The 14,983-nt window shown below is 38.3% G+C and overlaps 1 protein-coding gene across 2 annotated transcripts; it reads left to right on the top strand.

Moving 5' to 3' along the window:
- Positions 1 to 673: 673 nt before the first annotated feature.
- nrsn1 (neurensin 1) lies at positions 674 to 10,519 on the top strand. 2 transcript variants are annotated; one of them, XM_032518058.1, is made up of 6 exons: positions 674 to 791; positions 4,383 to 4,501; positions 4,772 to 4,864; positions 4,971 to 5,089; positions 5,306 to 5,490; positions 6,179 to 10,519. In XM_032518058.1, exons 2-6 carry the CDS (start codon positions 4,403 to 4,405, stop codon positions 6,280 to 6,282), a joined length of 600 nt encoding a protein of 199 aa, XP_032373949.1. In that variant the 5' UTR covers positions 674 to 791; positions 4,383 to 4,402; the 3' UTR covers positions 6,283 to 10,519. The 2 variants fall into 2 exon arrangements, with proteins under 2 accessions (XP_032373949.1, XP_032373950.1); XM_032518059.1 differs by having other exon boundaries at positions 735 to 791; positions 4,386 to 4,501.
- Positions 10,520 to 14,983: the final 4,464 nt, after the last annotated feature.

Raw genomic sequence — 14,983 nt, 5'->3', positions numbered from 1 at the left:
GTCGTGATGCAATTCGTCTCTTGAGGTCATACCTGCCTTAAGAGGAGCACTGAGATGGTGACTAACACTTCCTTCAACAGTGTACTGTACGTCATCAACTGTGCTAAAAATAAACTGTTCTGAAGGTGACAAGAATTCTGTAAAATGGTGTGTGTTTTGCATTATTGTTTACCTGCTGTGGATTTTAATGCATGAGTCAGATGCCTTTCCTCCACCCATAGGTCTTCATTTTCATTTCTGTGACTGGCATATTGCCATATTATTTTAACAAACACACACACATATATATATATATATATATATATATATATATATATATATATATATATATATATATATATATATATATATATATATATATATATTATGTCTTTTCATTGACATTGCTATGACTAGCTCTACTGAGACACAATGACTGTTCCTGCCCTCCATTCCTATCTATCATATCTATCATATCTATCTATCTATCTAACAATTCATTGATCCATCCATCCATTCATCCATCTAGGCATATATGTTGAATCTTGAATGAATGGATGAATGAATGAAGGTCTTTTTCTCCATCTAGCCGTTCCAACTCTTCTGCCTGGTTATTTATATTCGACATTGAATCATATATTTTCATGGATGTGACGCCTGCGCAGTAGACGGCATGGATATCTGAATCATCGACGGTGTGAGAGAGAGAGAGAGAGAGAGAGAGAGAGAGAGAGAGAGAAGTGACTGTAGAGTGATGGGACCGGGCTGAGGGAACAGCAGCGAGTGATCACTCTCCAAGCTCGTAATGACAGGTAAATGACGATTTTAATGATTTTCAAGAATATTTTGAAATTATAGAGGATCAGCTCGGTTGTTGATATGGTAAACAACGCATCAGGAAGGCATATTTCCTGCATGGACTCCTTGAACGGTGTCGTCCCTGCACGCGATATCACTGTGCACATCTGAAAGTAGTAGTCGTGTGGGAGAAATGTCGAAAAAATGTTCTTAAGCTTTGGGTTGTCACCTTTTACCTAATTCTCAGGTTTCTATATTGCTCTATGAGCTATTCGGGCTTTGGCATTCAAATCTGACGAATTCAAACTTAAGCTGGTACTTGCAGACGCCATATTCAGAGATTATATTCACAGGTGGTTAAGACGACCCGATTTAGTCCAGATGCTTTGAACCAAAGTGCACCTTTCTAAGTTTTATTGAAAAGCTTGATGTGTTTCTATTTTCGTCTCAAGGGGGTTGGGATGAGGTCTGTTTTCAGACTGGCGTCACACATGACGTCTGTGTGTTGGGCTGGATGGTAATAATGGCGTTCAGTACCGCGGCCAGCTCCCGGTTTAACGGCTGATAGGACATCTTGTAGGCAGGGTTACTACACTGTTTGGGCATTCACATCTCCATTGCAATTGTTATATTAATAGGTAATTGTATTGTATTAATGTAACCAATTGTATTTTTCACAACCTAGTTTCATTAAGGTCAAAGTAGATCGAGATGTATATGTTTTGTGTGTTGAAGATGAGATGTTTTGGGTGCTCTGGATAAGAATAAAAATCATCTTACTAGAGACACACTCTGTGAGCTGTTAGCTTATCTTAATGTAGTGTTTTAATTTGGGCACAGTTGCTATGTTCCATTACAGTAATATCATTCAGTCAATTAAATAATCAGTTTTGGCCATTGCATGTGTGTTTCTGTATGCTTGAATGTTGTCCTACATTGCATAAGGTCAAGGGCACTGATTAAAATCTCTAAAGTATCTCTAAAACATGTTTTATTTTATTTTTAAATGTGTTATTGCTGACTAAAATATGATATTGTAAATGTAACATAACAAAGAGACTTCAGAGACACTGGGCAGAGCCAAATGTCCATGACTTTCATCAGCCGATACAAATTAAGCAGTAAAATGATAACCATTAGGTAAGAGGGAACATTGTGTCTCCCCTTCATGCAGCAGCTCCATCATCACACTCATACTATGTTATCTAACTGAAAACCTGACATCCACCTTATGTGAATTCATGTTTTGCAATCTATTAGTGAGACACTCTCCACCTCCTTGACACATTTTTAACCATCTATCATCTGTACATGTACATTTAATAAGTACTCACAAAAACAGATTTGGCCTTTGTGCTGATTGACATTGGATTAATCCAATGAACTTGTTCAACCCTTAATCAAGGGTTTTAGGATTGAGGGTGCTTTAGAGGTTGTCAAGCCTTTTGGGGCTGATTTGTGATTTCGGTCTGTATAAACATTGTTTATTTGATTTGACCATAGCATCATGCACGAGATACATGTAAGGGTTTAACTTCCGCTGTCGCTGACGAGAAAAAATAAGCAAGACATTGGTGATGTCTGTCATGGATTTATTAATATTAATTTATTTTAAAAGTAATGCCTCTTCCACAGTTTAAACACACTTGAGTTGGTAATGACATTAGTGGCAAAATATTCTTTTTTTGTGCTTACGTCAAATGTTCTTATTATTACTATAGGAATATAGCTTCCATCAGTGCATATCACAAATACGGCTACCTAATCTCACGTGCCTACAATTGGGTAGTCTGTATTCACAACGTTCCACTTCCAAGATGTTTCAGGTGCCGCTGAAAATTCCGCAGGAAATCTTTTAATTTCACCGGATGTCTATTACCTTCTGCTTTGTGTGTAGGTATTTTAAAAAACGTTTGATTTATGAGGACTATGGTTAACTGCTCCTCAGGTTTCTGCAGGCTAAATCCAGACAATAAGCTAGACTATTTGTCAAATCTGAGTTTTCTGTTGCACGACTAAAACAACCTTTAAACGTACACATGTTCCACCAAAACAAGTTCCTTCCTGAGGATATTTTGCAGAGGAACTGTTGCTGTGTGCGGCACATGGCGCCGCCTAAGAGGATTGTGATTGGTTCAAAGAAATGCCAATAAACCAGAGCACATTATTCTCCCATGACAGCTTGCTGTGTGGATTGGCCACACACTAACAATTGGGTAAAGAGTTCCCTGATTAATTTTTCAGAAAATGCTTCCAGAGTCAAGCCCAGATTTATTCCATACAGTATTTTTAGTCTGCTTAAAAATTTACCATTACATCACCCACTAGTTAATTTACATATGTATCCTAATGAACCAGAAAGCCCATTATGTCACATCATATTTCCTCTTTGTTTAGTGTCCTTTTTTCATATGTATCAAAAGAGCACTTACTTGTGCATTGTAACCATAACATATTGTGAATTATTTATGTTTTTTTCTGGGATGTGTTTCTTTATTTTTTATATCTTTTGGCATTTATGAGAAACATTGCCAACACTGGGGGCAATGTTTTAGTCCAAGTTATTTTCCCCACAGTGTTTCTGTTGTGGTGAAACAAAAACCGCAGTTGAGATTTAGTGCCAGCTGACACAAACTTTAAAACTTACTTGTGTTTTTCAGAGGTACTGAGCTAGTACATGCTTCTGGATCTCATATGGATACTTAGGGAATTGCAAGTGTGTGTAAAATATATTTTCCTATACCATATAAATGTATGTTTTCCTGTCTTTTACTGTCATTTTTTAATCAGGATGCAATCGTTTTGTTTTTATAACAACAAAAAGAAAAGGGTAATATGTTTAATATACCAAATGATATAATGTACAGTAAGCTGTAATACAATAGTAACTTATATAAGCTTTATGTAAAACATTTGAATCTTATAAAAACACAAATTTGGGCAAATTATTTTCTACTGCGTGTTACTGATCCATTACAAGTTGTATCTTTACAGAACATACCACATCTAACTTTGAGCACATATAAAAAATAACAATTACTTGTTATTTTGTGAATGGGAATCCTGACATCTGTCTTGTAAGATAAAGAGCATGGTAAACATTATACAGTTTGTTCTTTTTATTGCTTTTATGAAGCCTTGTAAACTGCCACATACTAAATATATACTGCTTTATTTTTGATGCACAGCAAAAAAAGGGGGTTAGATGTTATGATGTTTGCATGAAACAAAATGTGAAAAGACAAGAAGGTTAATCATGTGCATGTCACACTCTGTATTCAGCCAACCCAATATTGAATCTAAAAAGGAGGACCAATGGCCTATTTTGTGACAGCAGACAAGGAGAATGCATCATTAATATCAATGTTCTGAGGCACTCATGCCTTCAGTACAATGTTACATAACTGTCTAGCACGGTTGGAGGACACTTGTGCGTATAAATGAACTGCATATCTGTGTGTGCCTGTTTATGCATGCTGAGAGAGTTTGTCCACAAAACATGTTTGTCCCCAAAACATGTTGGTGGTTTCTAAAAAGTGTGTGTGTGTGTGTGTGTGTGTGTGTGTGTGTGTGTGTGTGTGTGTGTGTGCGCGTGTGTACTCAAGCAGGTAGACAGATGTGAAGGATGACTTCTTGCTCAGAGATCTGTGGGTCAGAGTATGTTGAGCAAGCTCAAGCCAACGGGAATTGCCAGCAGTATGGAGTCCGCTCTTATCTACACCAGGTACAAAACACACACACACACACAGGAGAGGAGAGAGGAGAGAGAGAGAGAGAGAGAGAGAGAGAGAGAGAGAGAGAGAGAGAGAGTGTATAGGGCATAGTTTTTACAAATATCAACCATTCTCTTGTTTTTATCTTCACAGTCTTATGATATCTCGACATCACTTGACTTTTTCTTTTTTAAACTTGAGGGTTTTAGATCTTGATTTCTCACGGCTTTCAGTTTCCACGTTTGGAATTCAAAAACGTATCTCTCTGATCTCTTCTCCAGTTTTATGAGGAGTGCACAGCTTCTATCTGGGAACGTGATGAAGATTTTCAGATTCAGAGATCACCTAGCAGGTGGAGCTCTTTACTCTGGAAGGTGAGGTTAACCTTCCAGCAAGCTCAAACAAAAACTACATCTCACCTGCTGTTATTTCGGTAATTAAACTGTAATTGCAAAAAAGGTTTTCCTTTTCCCCTGCCAGGTCTGTCTCGCGTTCGGCACCCTAATCTTGTTTGCAGGCCTCATTGTTGTTTTGGTGGGTTATGCCACTCCAACCAGATACGAGGCATTTGGCGAGGATGATCTCCTTTTTGTTGACAGGTAAAAGAACAATGAAGGATATTAATGGGAGGGAGATGCTGGTATATTGGCTATTTTGTAAATTTGACATTAACAGTTGTAATTTTCACTGTATTTTCTTCTAACACATGATCATAATGAAGAGAACATTGTTTTGGTGGAATATACAGTACGTAGGACAGAATTGTAATAACAGAAGAGCTGGAACTTTTAATTAATTGTCTTTTTCTTGAACAGCCACGCTGTCAGTTTCAATCGCGCACTGGATGTGTGTAAGCTGACTGGTGCTGTGTTGTTCTGTGTGGGAGGCACCTCCATGGCTGTGGGACTCCTGCTGTCTGCCTTTGCCAAAAGCTACTCCAAAGAAGAACTGTACCTGCAGCAGAAGTTTAAGGAAAGGTTGGCAGATCTGCACGCAGTTGGTAAGGTTTCACTCTCAACTGTCTTGTTATGACACATTATGGAATGAAGGTTAAAGGTCCCATGGCATGAACATTTCACTTTATGAGTTTTTTTAACACTAATATGCATTCCCCCAGCCTGCCTATGGTCCCCCAGTGGCTAGAAAAGGCGATAGGTGTAAACCGAGCCCTGGGTATCCTGCTCTGCCTTTGAGAAAATGAAAGCTTAGATGGGCCAATCTGGAATCTTGCCCCTTATGAGGTCATAAAGGGCAAGGTTACCCCCCCTTTCTCTGCTTTGCCCGCCCAGAGAATTTGGCCCACCCATGAGAGAGAGACTTCATGGCTTTCAATCGATCAAAGTGGCAGTTGGTCAAGGCCAGACCCCCAGCCTTCTTCTTGCCCACCCCCCCTTTCCCCCTCTCCTCCCCAAAGCTACAGACTCAAAAATAGCACATCCTTAGGAAAGCTCGTTGTGGGACTGACTCTAGTGGCTGTAATTTTGCACAAAGGCTGATTTTTGGAAAAGAGACTTCAGATATGGTATTAGGGGACCACTAAGGTCTATATAAAAGCATCCAAAGAGCACCATGTCATGGGACCTTTAAGAATTAATGCCAAAGAGTAAGTGAAAGTGTTTTTGACTGTAATACTGTACTCAAACTGCTTTGTAAGAATATCCGTCATAACAGAACTGCTTTTGTCACAGGTACCCCCATAATGAGAGCACCAACCCCCGGAGAGGGAAAGGTGCCAGTCACACTTTCCAAAGTCCAGAACATCCAGCCAGTGACCACAAAGTCAGAGACCTGACAGAAGTCCAGATGAAGGCGTAAAGTGAAGAAGTGTGTGTGATGAGTGTTTTGGTGCGCAGACTGTGTGCGAGAGCGAACACGTGTAAGCTACGTGTGAATTTCTTTCTTTTGAAAGGTCAGCTTACATGTCCTGTAGTATTGGTTATTCATCTTTATTTGCTGTGTTTGACATTGACACTTCATTTTAAAGTTATATAGCAACATATCCTCACACCTAAACAACATAATAGGTTGATTTTTACCCCAAACAACTCATACGGCCGTTCTATTCACAGCTGCGCGGTCACATACTTCCGTTACAGTATGTGACCATTCTATTTAAGGTAACAGGTGCCGTTTTAAACATGTAGTAACCATAGACAATTTTCAACTAGTTAAGTTTAGGCAACACAAATATGTCGGGTTAGTAAAAAATCAGGGAATGGCTTAAAATACTAAAATGAGGACGTAACATAGCGATATGGAGGTTATTGCGATTAAGGTCCATACACCGATAGGTAAAACCTAAATTTCATGAGAAATGAACCCCAGTCTCCTGAGTGAAAGTCCTGTATTTATGTGACCCTAATAGGAAACGTAATATTCGGCCGTTATAAGCTACTTGCAAAATCAGCCCATGTGGTCATTTTTTGGCTGAGCAAAGTTTAAGCTTTCTTTTTGGACATCAATTGTATGAAATGTATAGTGATCCAGTAAAGCGCATGCAGGTCTTGACCCCTGCCCAGAAAACAAAACACAGAAACAAATCGATGGAACACAGCCGCTGAACAACAACATCGTAGCTTCCACCGAGTATTTTTTCTGTCGAGAGGATTCACATCTTGTAAAAATGATAGCGTTAATGCTGGAGGGAGTAGATCAGCAGATGCAGTGTTGTTTGAAGTTATTGGTGATAGGCCCCTGTTGCCAGAAAATGATCAAAAGAAGCACTGAACAAAACAACCATTATCTATGCCTAGTGTCTAAAAGGCATCAGAGGATGAGTTTCTATGTGCTTTGTGTGTACATGTATGTGCAGCGCAACTTCATCTCAACACTCAGTCAGAGCTGTCAGTCACAAAACGCACAGTATACGTACATATTACATAATGTTTACATGCAATAAAAAGTCAAGAGCAGTCTGAACAAATTTTCTGCTAGAAGTTCACACATCAACAGATTTGCGAAAAACAGATTAGAGCAGACCTTCAGGGTAGATTTAACACTGACATTATCTTCTGTCTTATTGGGACTCTGACATTGTCTCCCTCGGTGAATCTTCAGCAGGATTTATAGACCATACTAAACCAGACAGACTGATGAAAAGTGCATTAACCCTGACGGAAAAAGCAGAACAACATAATCTGTCAATTAAAAAAACAATCCTAATCAAACAGATTACTATCAAGGTAATACAAATAAGGCATTCTTAATGCCTTCTACCTCTAAAAAAATATCTGTTTTTAAGCATGCTCTTCCTTTCTTTGTCTCTTTCTCTTCCTTTGAGAAAGAAAAGCATGTAGACACACACCTATCTGACCAAGCATGTACATTTTTTGCAGTTGGTAGTCGTGAGTTAGAGACGTGCAGGTGCTGCTTGTTGAAATGAAGACCAACCATGTGACAGATTATACAACACAACAAGGGGATAAGGAGAGCTCTCCAGTGAGATCACACATCAGCTACATGTGTTTGACAGCGCTCATTGTTTACAGTCTGTCTGGATTCACTGATGCTTTCAACAATAACTGCCTTCCTGTGCTCAAACACAAAACTTGAAACTACATTAAGCTGAACAGCATACAGCACTTATGTACCACTAAAGCTTTTTTTTATTTTTCAATTGGTTGCATATTCACTTGCGTATTATGTAAGAAACAGAAGTTACATCAATAAGGTTTTTATTTTATCTATTGTATTCAAGCTTGCCACTCACAGGCGCTTCATCTTTAATTTACAAGCACAATAAGCTAAAAATTGCCATGTTTTTCTGCTTTTTAAAAATGCAGTGGATTTGGAAAATATTTTTTTAACTATTGCCACTTTAAATTTTTATGTTTGTTGTTGCTTCTTGTTTAGTTGTTTTGTATCTTTTCCCAACACCTTTGTACCTAAACCCCAGAAAGGGTAGATTGTGAAGTAATGATTGTCAAAACATTTTTAAGCGTTCTACTGTATTTAGCGCTGGGACAAGCCCTCCTGTGGCTGTATGCAACACCTGACGTGAACTTGTGACCCCAGTGGCACTTCTATTTAATGTAACGTCCAAAGTTTTAAACACGTAGTTAAAATGGATTAAGTTATGTTTAGCTAGGGCTAGTGCAACATCAGGAAGTGGATCCAAACCAGTTAAGTAAAACTACTAAAGTGACAATGACCATACATACCTTCACGGAATTAGGTCTGTAAAAGTTAAATTTTTGTCAATTTGACTTTTTGACTTTTGGTTACATGGGACATGAAACCATGTCTGCTGAAGGAAGGTTGTGTGTTTAGCTCACCCATCCACAAGACTGTCCTCCGCTAAAAAAAAAAAAAAATGGAAAATTGTGCATAAGGAGGCAAGTCGGGGGGGATGAGTTAAATAAATACAGGATTTCTACACAGGAGACCGGAGCTTGTTTATCAATGAGATTAAAAATACACAGCAATTTTCTTTAACTTTACAGAACAAACTGAAATACGTCACGCTCTGAGTCAGGTGGGTAACCGGAAGTGAAGTAGCGCAAACCACAATCTTTTTCTGAACTTAAGTTTTTGTCTAAACCTAACCAAACTGTGATGGTTTAAAATCACTAAAAAAAAAGTAGTACATAGTACACCATTCACACACAATTATAGACTGTGGCGAGGCTGCCATACAAGGTGCCACCTGTTCATCAGGTAAAGCACAGCATTGGAGGCAACTCTGGGTTCAGTGTCTTGCCCAAAGACACTTCGACATTGGACTGCAGGGCCAGGGATCAAACCACTAACCTTCCAATTAGTAGGCAAGCGCTCTACCACTGAGCCACAGCTGCCCAAAATAAACATATAGAGTATGTGTATACTTGCTTGGAACAATTTTTTTGTGGTAGTCACAGTCCAAGTGCCATCAAGCTACATGCCTCCAACTGTGCACCAATGCTGCAGGTCTTTCCAAACATTGTATCCCCTTCAAATCTCTAAAGCAACAATGCAAAATACATGAAACGATACAGGTTATGTATGAACACGTTATATAAGCTATAAAAGCTATTGCTATGCTAGCCATCTATGTTCATGTAAGGTGACCTTCTAACATCCCAAAACCTTCTCTCTGTTCTGTGATGTAATTTCAACACATTTGGTCTCAGATACAAAACAAACATGTATAACTATAAAGAACAATATACTGATAATGAAGACATGTTCAAGGAATTTACACAACCACTGTAAAGTTCCAAACCTACAGTAAAAGAAGAAAAACCCAGCTGTTAAACAATCTGTTATGAACAAACCAGTGGGGTCCGAGTGTTACAAAGTGATCAATAAATGTGCTAACTTGTAGTTTCACGCTATGAATTGTGAGTTTATTTTTATCCTTACATTGACCAAACAATCCCAAATCCATTATGGGATTATAGAGTGTTGATTCAACACTCGATAATAACATCACTATCAAATGGTAAATTGATAATTAGTTCAATAATATAGTTAATATGTTTAATTGTCAATGGTGAATAATTGTTTTGTGAACCACCTATAAACATTATCTGGATGAATGTTATAAAGTTGCGACTGCAATGCTTCTAATAGATTATTTTCAAATTGACTAATGATCAATAAGTGGGTAATAAAGCACCAAGTAACATTAATTTAGACCCAATTCATATTTTTTCGTAATCAAAGAAAGAGATGATTATGAAATATATTCCTGCACTGACTAGTGATCGCTATTTAAATAATGCAATGCAATTATTAAGCATTAACAAGGTATTATAATCATCAATTGCAACTTTATTATAGCCATCCAAATAATGTTTATCAACAAATTACAAATGATTTCTTAAAAGTTTACAAATAATTTGGTAATCATTAACAAATACTTAATATGATATGTAAAATGGCGTATGTGCTACAATAAAAAGTTAAAATAATTGTTGAATCACTCATAATTAGTAAACATTTTTAAGAATTTTGTATTGTTTGTTAAATAAATAAATATTAAATTAACAATTAACTTACCAAATATTAATGATGGTTATTATAGGGTTACCGTGGATTCTCCTAGTAAACAAATTAAAATGTATAGTTTATTTATTGGAGGTTGTGATGGATAAAGAACAAATATATATATCAATGTCTATATACAATATTTCTATTTTTTAATGAACACGATAAAATTGAAATATCTGCAGCTCAAAATGTGTGAAGATTGTATTTATCTTTTTAATTGAAATATACTGACTAAACTATACATAGCAAATGGACAGAAAAAGTTCATATTTTTCACCACTTAAGTTGGATATACATTTGACATTGCCAGTATATCTGTATGATTGATAACACTTGCCATGCAGAGAACAGAAATAAAAGTTATTATGCAGTTAACACATGACCATTAGGTGATCTGAATGGCTCAAAACTAGTGATTTATTGTGAATATGTCTGTTTTATTCTTGTACTTATTCTTCTACTGCTTTTTCAACCTTGTAATTGTTAAAATCACTGCCTAGCTGTTTTGACTTGTGCCAAATAACTGACACTTTTGTCATCCATATCTTACCAGTGTCAGTTCAATATACTTGACATGTTGAGTTGGCTTTTGCTCTTTAAAGGTAAAGTATGTCCTCTTCATGACCTGGAGGAAAAAAAGGTAGAGAATTTATAGGATTTGGTTTTCATTAATAAACAACTCCAAACTGTCAATGATGTTCCACTAAGCCTTCTTTACAGAGTGTAGAAGCTCTTACTGTAATCAATCAGGAAATATATTTAGGTAGGGGAAGTGTAGAAGGGTGATGTTGCTGTCCACGGGCTTAACACGCTGACATGCACACACAGAATTGCTTGTAATTCCAGAAATAGCACTTTGAGGATCAACACCTTGGTCAGGGTGTATGACACATGCACGCACACATATGCACACATACACATACCCTCCTCTGCCAGTCTCTTGCCCTTTCCTTTCTCCTTCTACCTCACCCTCCTCTCTCACTCTGTTCTCCCTCTCCCGTGGGATGGTGACTCATGGACACATTGGCTGCATGAATCCCAATTTGAACAGCTGCAGGGATGAGAGGGTGGTGAGGTCATCATAGTAACTGATTTAGATCACAGTTCACACACTACAGTGTCCTGCCTGTGGGAGGTAGTTTATAGTGGCCTTATGCAACCTTGTTTCATGGGGAAGCAGAAAGCAAAATTACTGAACAAAATAAAAAGGTTAGCTACATCATAACTCGTCTCACCGGTCTTTTAACTTAAAGCTATTCAAGCTTGTATCTTTGTTCCTAAAATTAGATTATAAGCCTAAATAAGATATAGTTAATACACATAATAATTATATTTATTGGTAGTATAATAGCAGTGTTAGTAGTAGTCAAAACCACCTAAACCGAGACCAAGTCATCACCAAGAGCAGAGTGGATCGAGACCAAGTCAAGACCAAGACCTTAAGGGGTTGTGACCGAGTCAAGACCAAGACCAGCCAGACACACAGAGCTTGTCCTGTCTCCCACGTTCACTTTCCTAGGAGTGAGTGTTAAGGGGTGGGGAAAGGGGGTTAACACATAAAATTAAACAATGCAAAGGCAATTTAGTGATATCCCTGCAGTTGTGGTTGTGGTATCCTAACTGTAATATCTTAACTGTAATATTGAGTAACAAGAACGCTTATCTGTAAGCTATATTATTTACTTCTTTACGAAGAATAATGGTTAGTTTTCCTTGTCCTGTATCTGAAGTTAGCTGCCAATAAGGGATGCTCCAGAAGGAGGCGCTATTACATTGAGCTCTGAATCAGAGTATGTTATGCTGACAGGATGTTGTCTCTAGTTGTAGAAAAAGACCGAAGAAGTTGTTGCTAGCTAGAGACATGTGAAAGTAGCTTCGTAACTTGTAAAGATGTCATGCCTGTCCATTTGTATTAAACGTTAAAAGGAATTGGGATGTTGTGGACATTAAGTTCTTCCTCAAAAGACAGAACAGTGGTCTTGAAAGAAAATCCGGAGTCCTCTTTGTTTGGCAGACACACCACAGTGCCCACTCTGCCAGAGAGGAGGTTCATTGGAGCACATCCTGAGCTTTTGCCCAAGAGCACTGGGAGAGGGACGCAACCGTTGGGGCCACAACCAAGTGCTGAGGGTCATTACTGAGGTCATCAGCACTGGGATTGCTGGCAATAGACTCCAGAAACCAGCACGACAGAACATTGCCTTTGTTAAATCCGGGGAGAAGCCACACCAGCACTTAAATCAATGTGGACTAGCCAGACCCTCTTGCTGTGCTGTAGAAGAAAGTCTGGAACTGGTTTCTGGTGTGTTTCATGTTTTGGAGTTGATTTGTTAGCCCCCTCCCCGAGCCTAGTATCCTCCAGGTAATGGATTACTGTCAGACACCACATAGGACCAGACAGACTTAGGGTTGTGTACAAGCTGTCTCGGCACTTAAAGCCCAACTAACCCCCGCCGCTGTGTAGGCCTACTAAAAGCTGCAACCAATAATCCCAGTGTATCTGTAGTATTTCATACCAGCAGCGTGGGACAGTACACCTTAATGAGGTACAACCGCCAAATGTTGAACAGCAATTCTGACTTTGATACTTTTTGTACATGTTGCAGAAAAACGTTATGCACTTTGACTAAAGCAACATTATGAATGCTGGACTTGTAATGCAGTATTATTACATTGTGATATTGTTACTTTTAATTAAAGGATCCAAATCATTCTTGGACAACAGTAGTATGTACACTAATCACAGGCTACTAACATTACTGGGAATGCTAAACTATTTTCTTGGCTCTCTACTTTGTTTTAAACGTACCCAAAGCTAAAAGCAAAAGTCCAAAATTGAAATGAATAAAGTAAATAAGCATTGGAAATACAAAGAAGTACTTACCGCAGATGCATTAAAATGATTCTTGTAGCAGGAGCGGTTGAAGTGAACAGAAATGTCAACAAATCGGCATTATCACACTTTAGGTCTTATTATTATTTTTTTATTATTTTTGGACAAATTTGATTACAGTCATTTTATTCTTTTATTTAAAGCATCTTTTAAAAGTGCCTCCCGGTAATGTTTCTCTTTTATTGATATGCTAGATTTAAATAAATAAATATGCATAAGACTTAATGAAGCATTGTGAAGTGGAACATTTAGACACAATGTATGCTTACAACGTTACACACAGCTTATTGTATTAACTTAAAAAAAGTTCACTTGATTTGGAAAATAGACAAAAATAACAAACATACAAAAACATCTTTAAAAACAAGCAACTAGTATAATCACACCCGTTAAAAATAAGTATTTTACTATTCAATTTAAATCACTCACTGCAGTGCTCACAATTATACTGTATACTGAAAACTATAAAGCAGCCCAAGAGGTAACAGTGTGAATTAATGAAAAATAAGAATATGTACAGTGGTGTGAAAAAGTGTTTGCCCCCTTCCTCATTTCCTGTTCCTTTGCATGTTTGTCACACTTAAGTGTTTCGGAACATCAAACCAATTTAAACAATAGTTAAGGACAACACAAGTAAACACAAAATGCAATTGTAAATGAAGGTGTTTATATTAAAGGTGAAAAAAAATCCAAACCATATGGCCCTGTGTGAAAAAGTGATTGCCCCCCTTGATAAAACATACTATAACTGTGGTTGTCCACACCTGAGTTCAATTCTTAGCCACACCCAGGCCTGATTATTGCCACACCTGTTCACAATCAAGGCATCACTTAAATAGGAGCTGCTGACACAGTAAGGTCCACCAGAAGATCCTTAAAAGCACACATGCCGAGACCCAAAGAAATTCAGGAACAATTGAGAAAGAAGTAATTGGATCTTCAGTCTGGAAAGGGTTATAAAGCCATTTCCAAAGCTTTGGAATCCAGCGAACCACGTGAGAGCCATTATCCACAAATGCGAAGACTGGAACAGTGGTGAACCTTCCCAGGAGTGGCCGGCCGCCCAAAAACCCCAAGAGCGCAGCGACGACTCATCCAAGAGGTACAAAAGACCCCACAACAACGTCCAAAGAACTGCAGGCCTCACTTGCCTCAGTTAAGGTCAGCGTTCATGCCTCCACCATCAGGAAAAGACTGGGCAAAAATGGCTGCATGGCAGAGTTCCAAGGAGAAAACCACTGCTGGCAAAAGAACATCAAAGCTCGTCTCAATTACTCCACAACACATCTTGATGATCCCCAAGACTTTTGGACACAACTTCTGTGGACCGATGAGACAAAAGTGGAACTCTTGGAAGGGGTGGTCCAAGTATATCTGGCGTAGAAGGAACACTGCTTTCATAAAAAAACATTATACCAACAGTAAAATATGGTGGTGGTAGTGTGATGGTCTGGGCTGTTTTGCTGCTTCAGGACCTGGAAGACTTTCCGTGATTAAAGGAACTATGAATTCTGCTGTCTACCAAGAGACCTGAAGGAGAATGTCCGACCATCTGTTCGTGTACTCAAGCTGAAACGAAATTGGTTCTGCAGCAGGACAATGATCCTAAACACACCAGCAAGTCCACCAC

Source organism: Etheostoma spectabile, chromosome 6, assembly GCF_008692095.1.
Source record: "Etheostoma spectabile isolate EspeVRDwgs_2016 chromosome 6, UIUC_Espe_1.0, whole genome shotgun sequence".
Lineage (NCBI taxonomy): Eukaryota > Metazoa > Chordata > Actinopteri > Perciformes > Percidae > Etheostoma > Etheostoma spectabile.
This window is presented reverse-complemented; position numbering and strand designations above follow the sequence as displayed.

Coding starts and splice junctions, on each gene's coding strand:
- nrsn1 (XM_032518058.1), top strand. CDS start 4,403: ATGACTTCTTGCTCAGAGATCTGTGGGTCAGAGTATGTTGAGCAAGCT. Junction 4,502..4,771: donor TCCGCTCTTATCTACACCAG/GTACAAAACACA, acceptor TCTCTTCTCCAG/TTTTATGAGGAGTGCACAGC. Junction 5,090..5,305: donor GATCTCCTTTTTGTTGACAG/GTAAAAGAACAA, acceptor TTTCTTGAACAG/CCACGCTGTCAGTTTCAATC.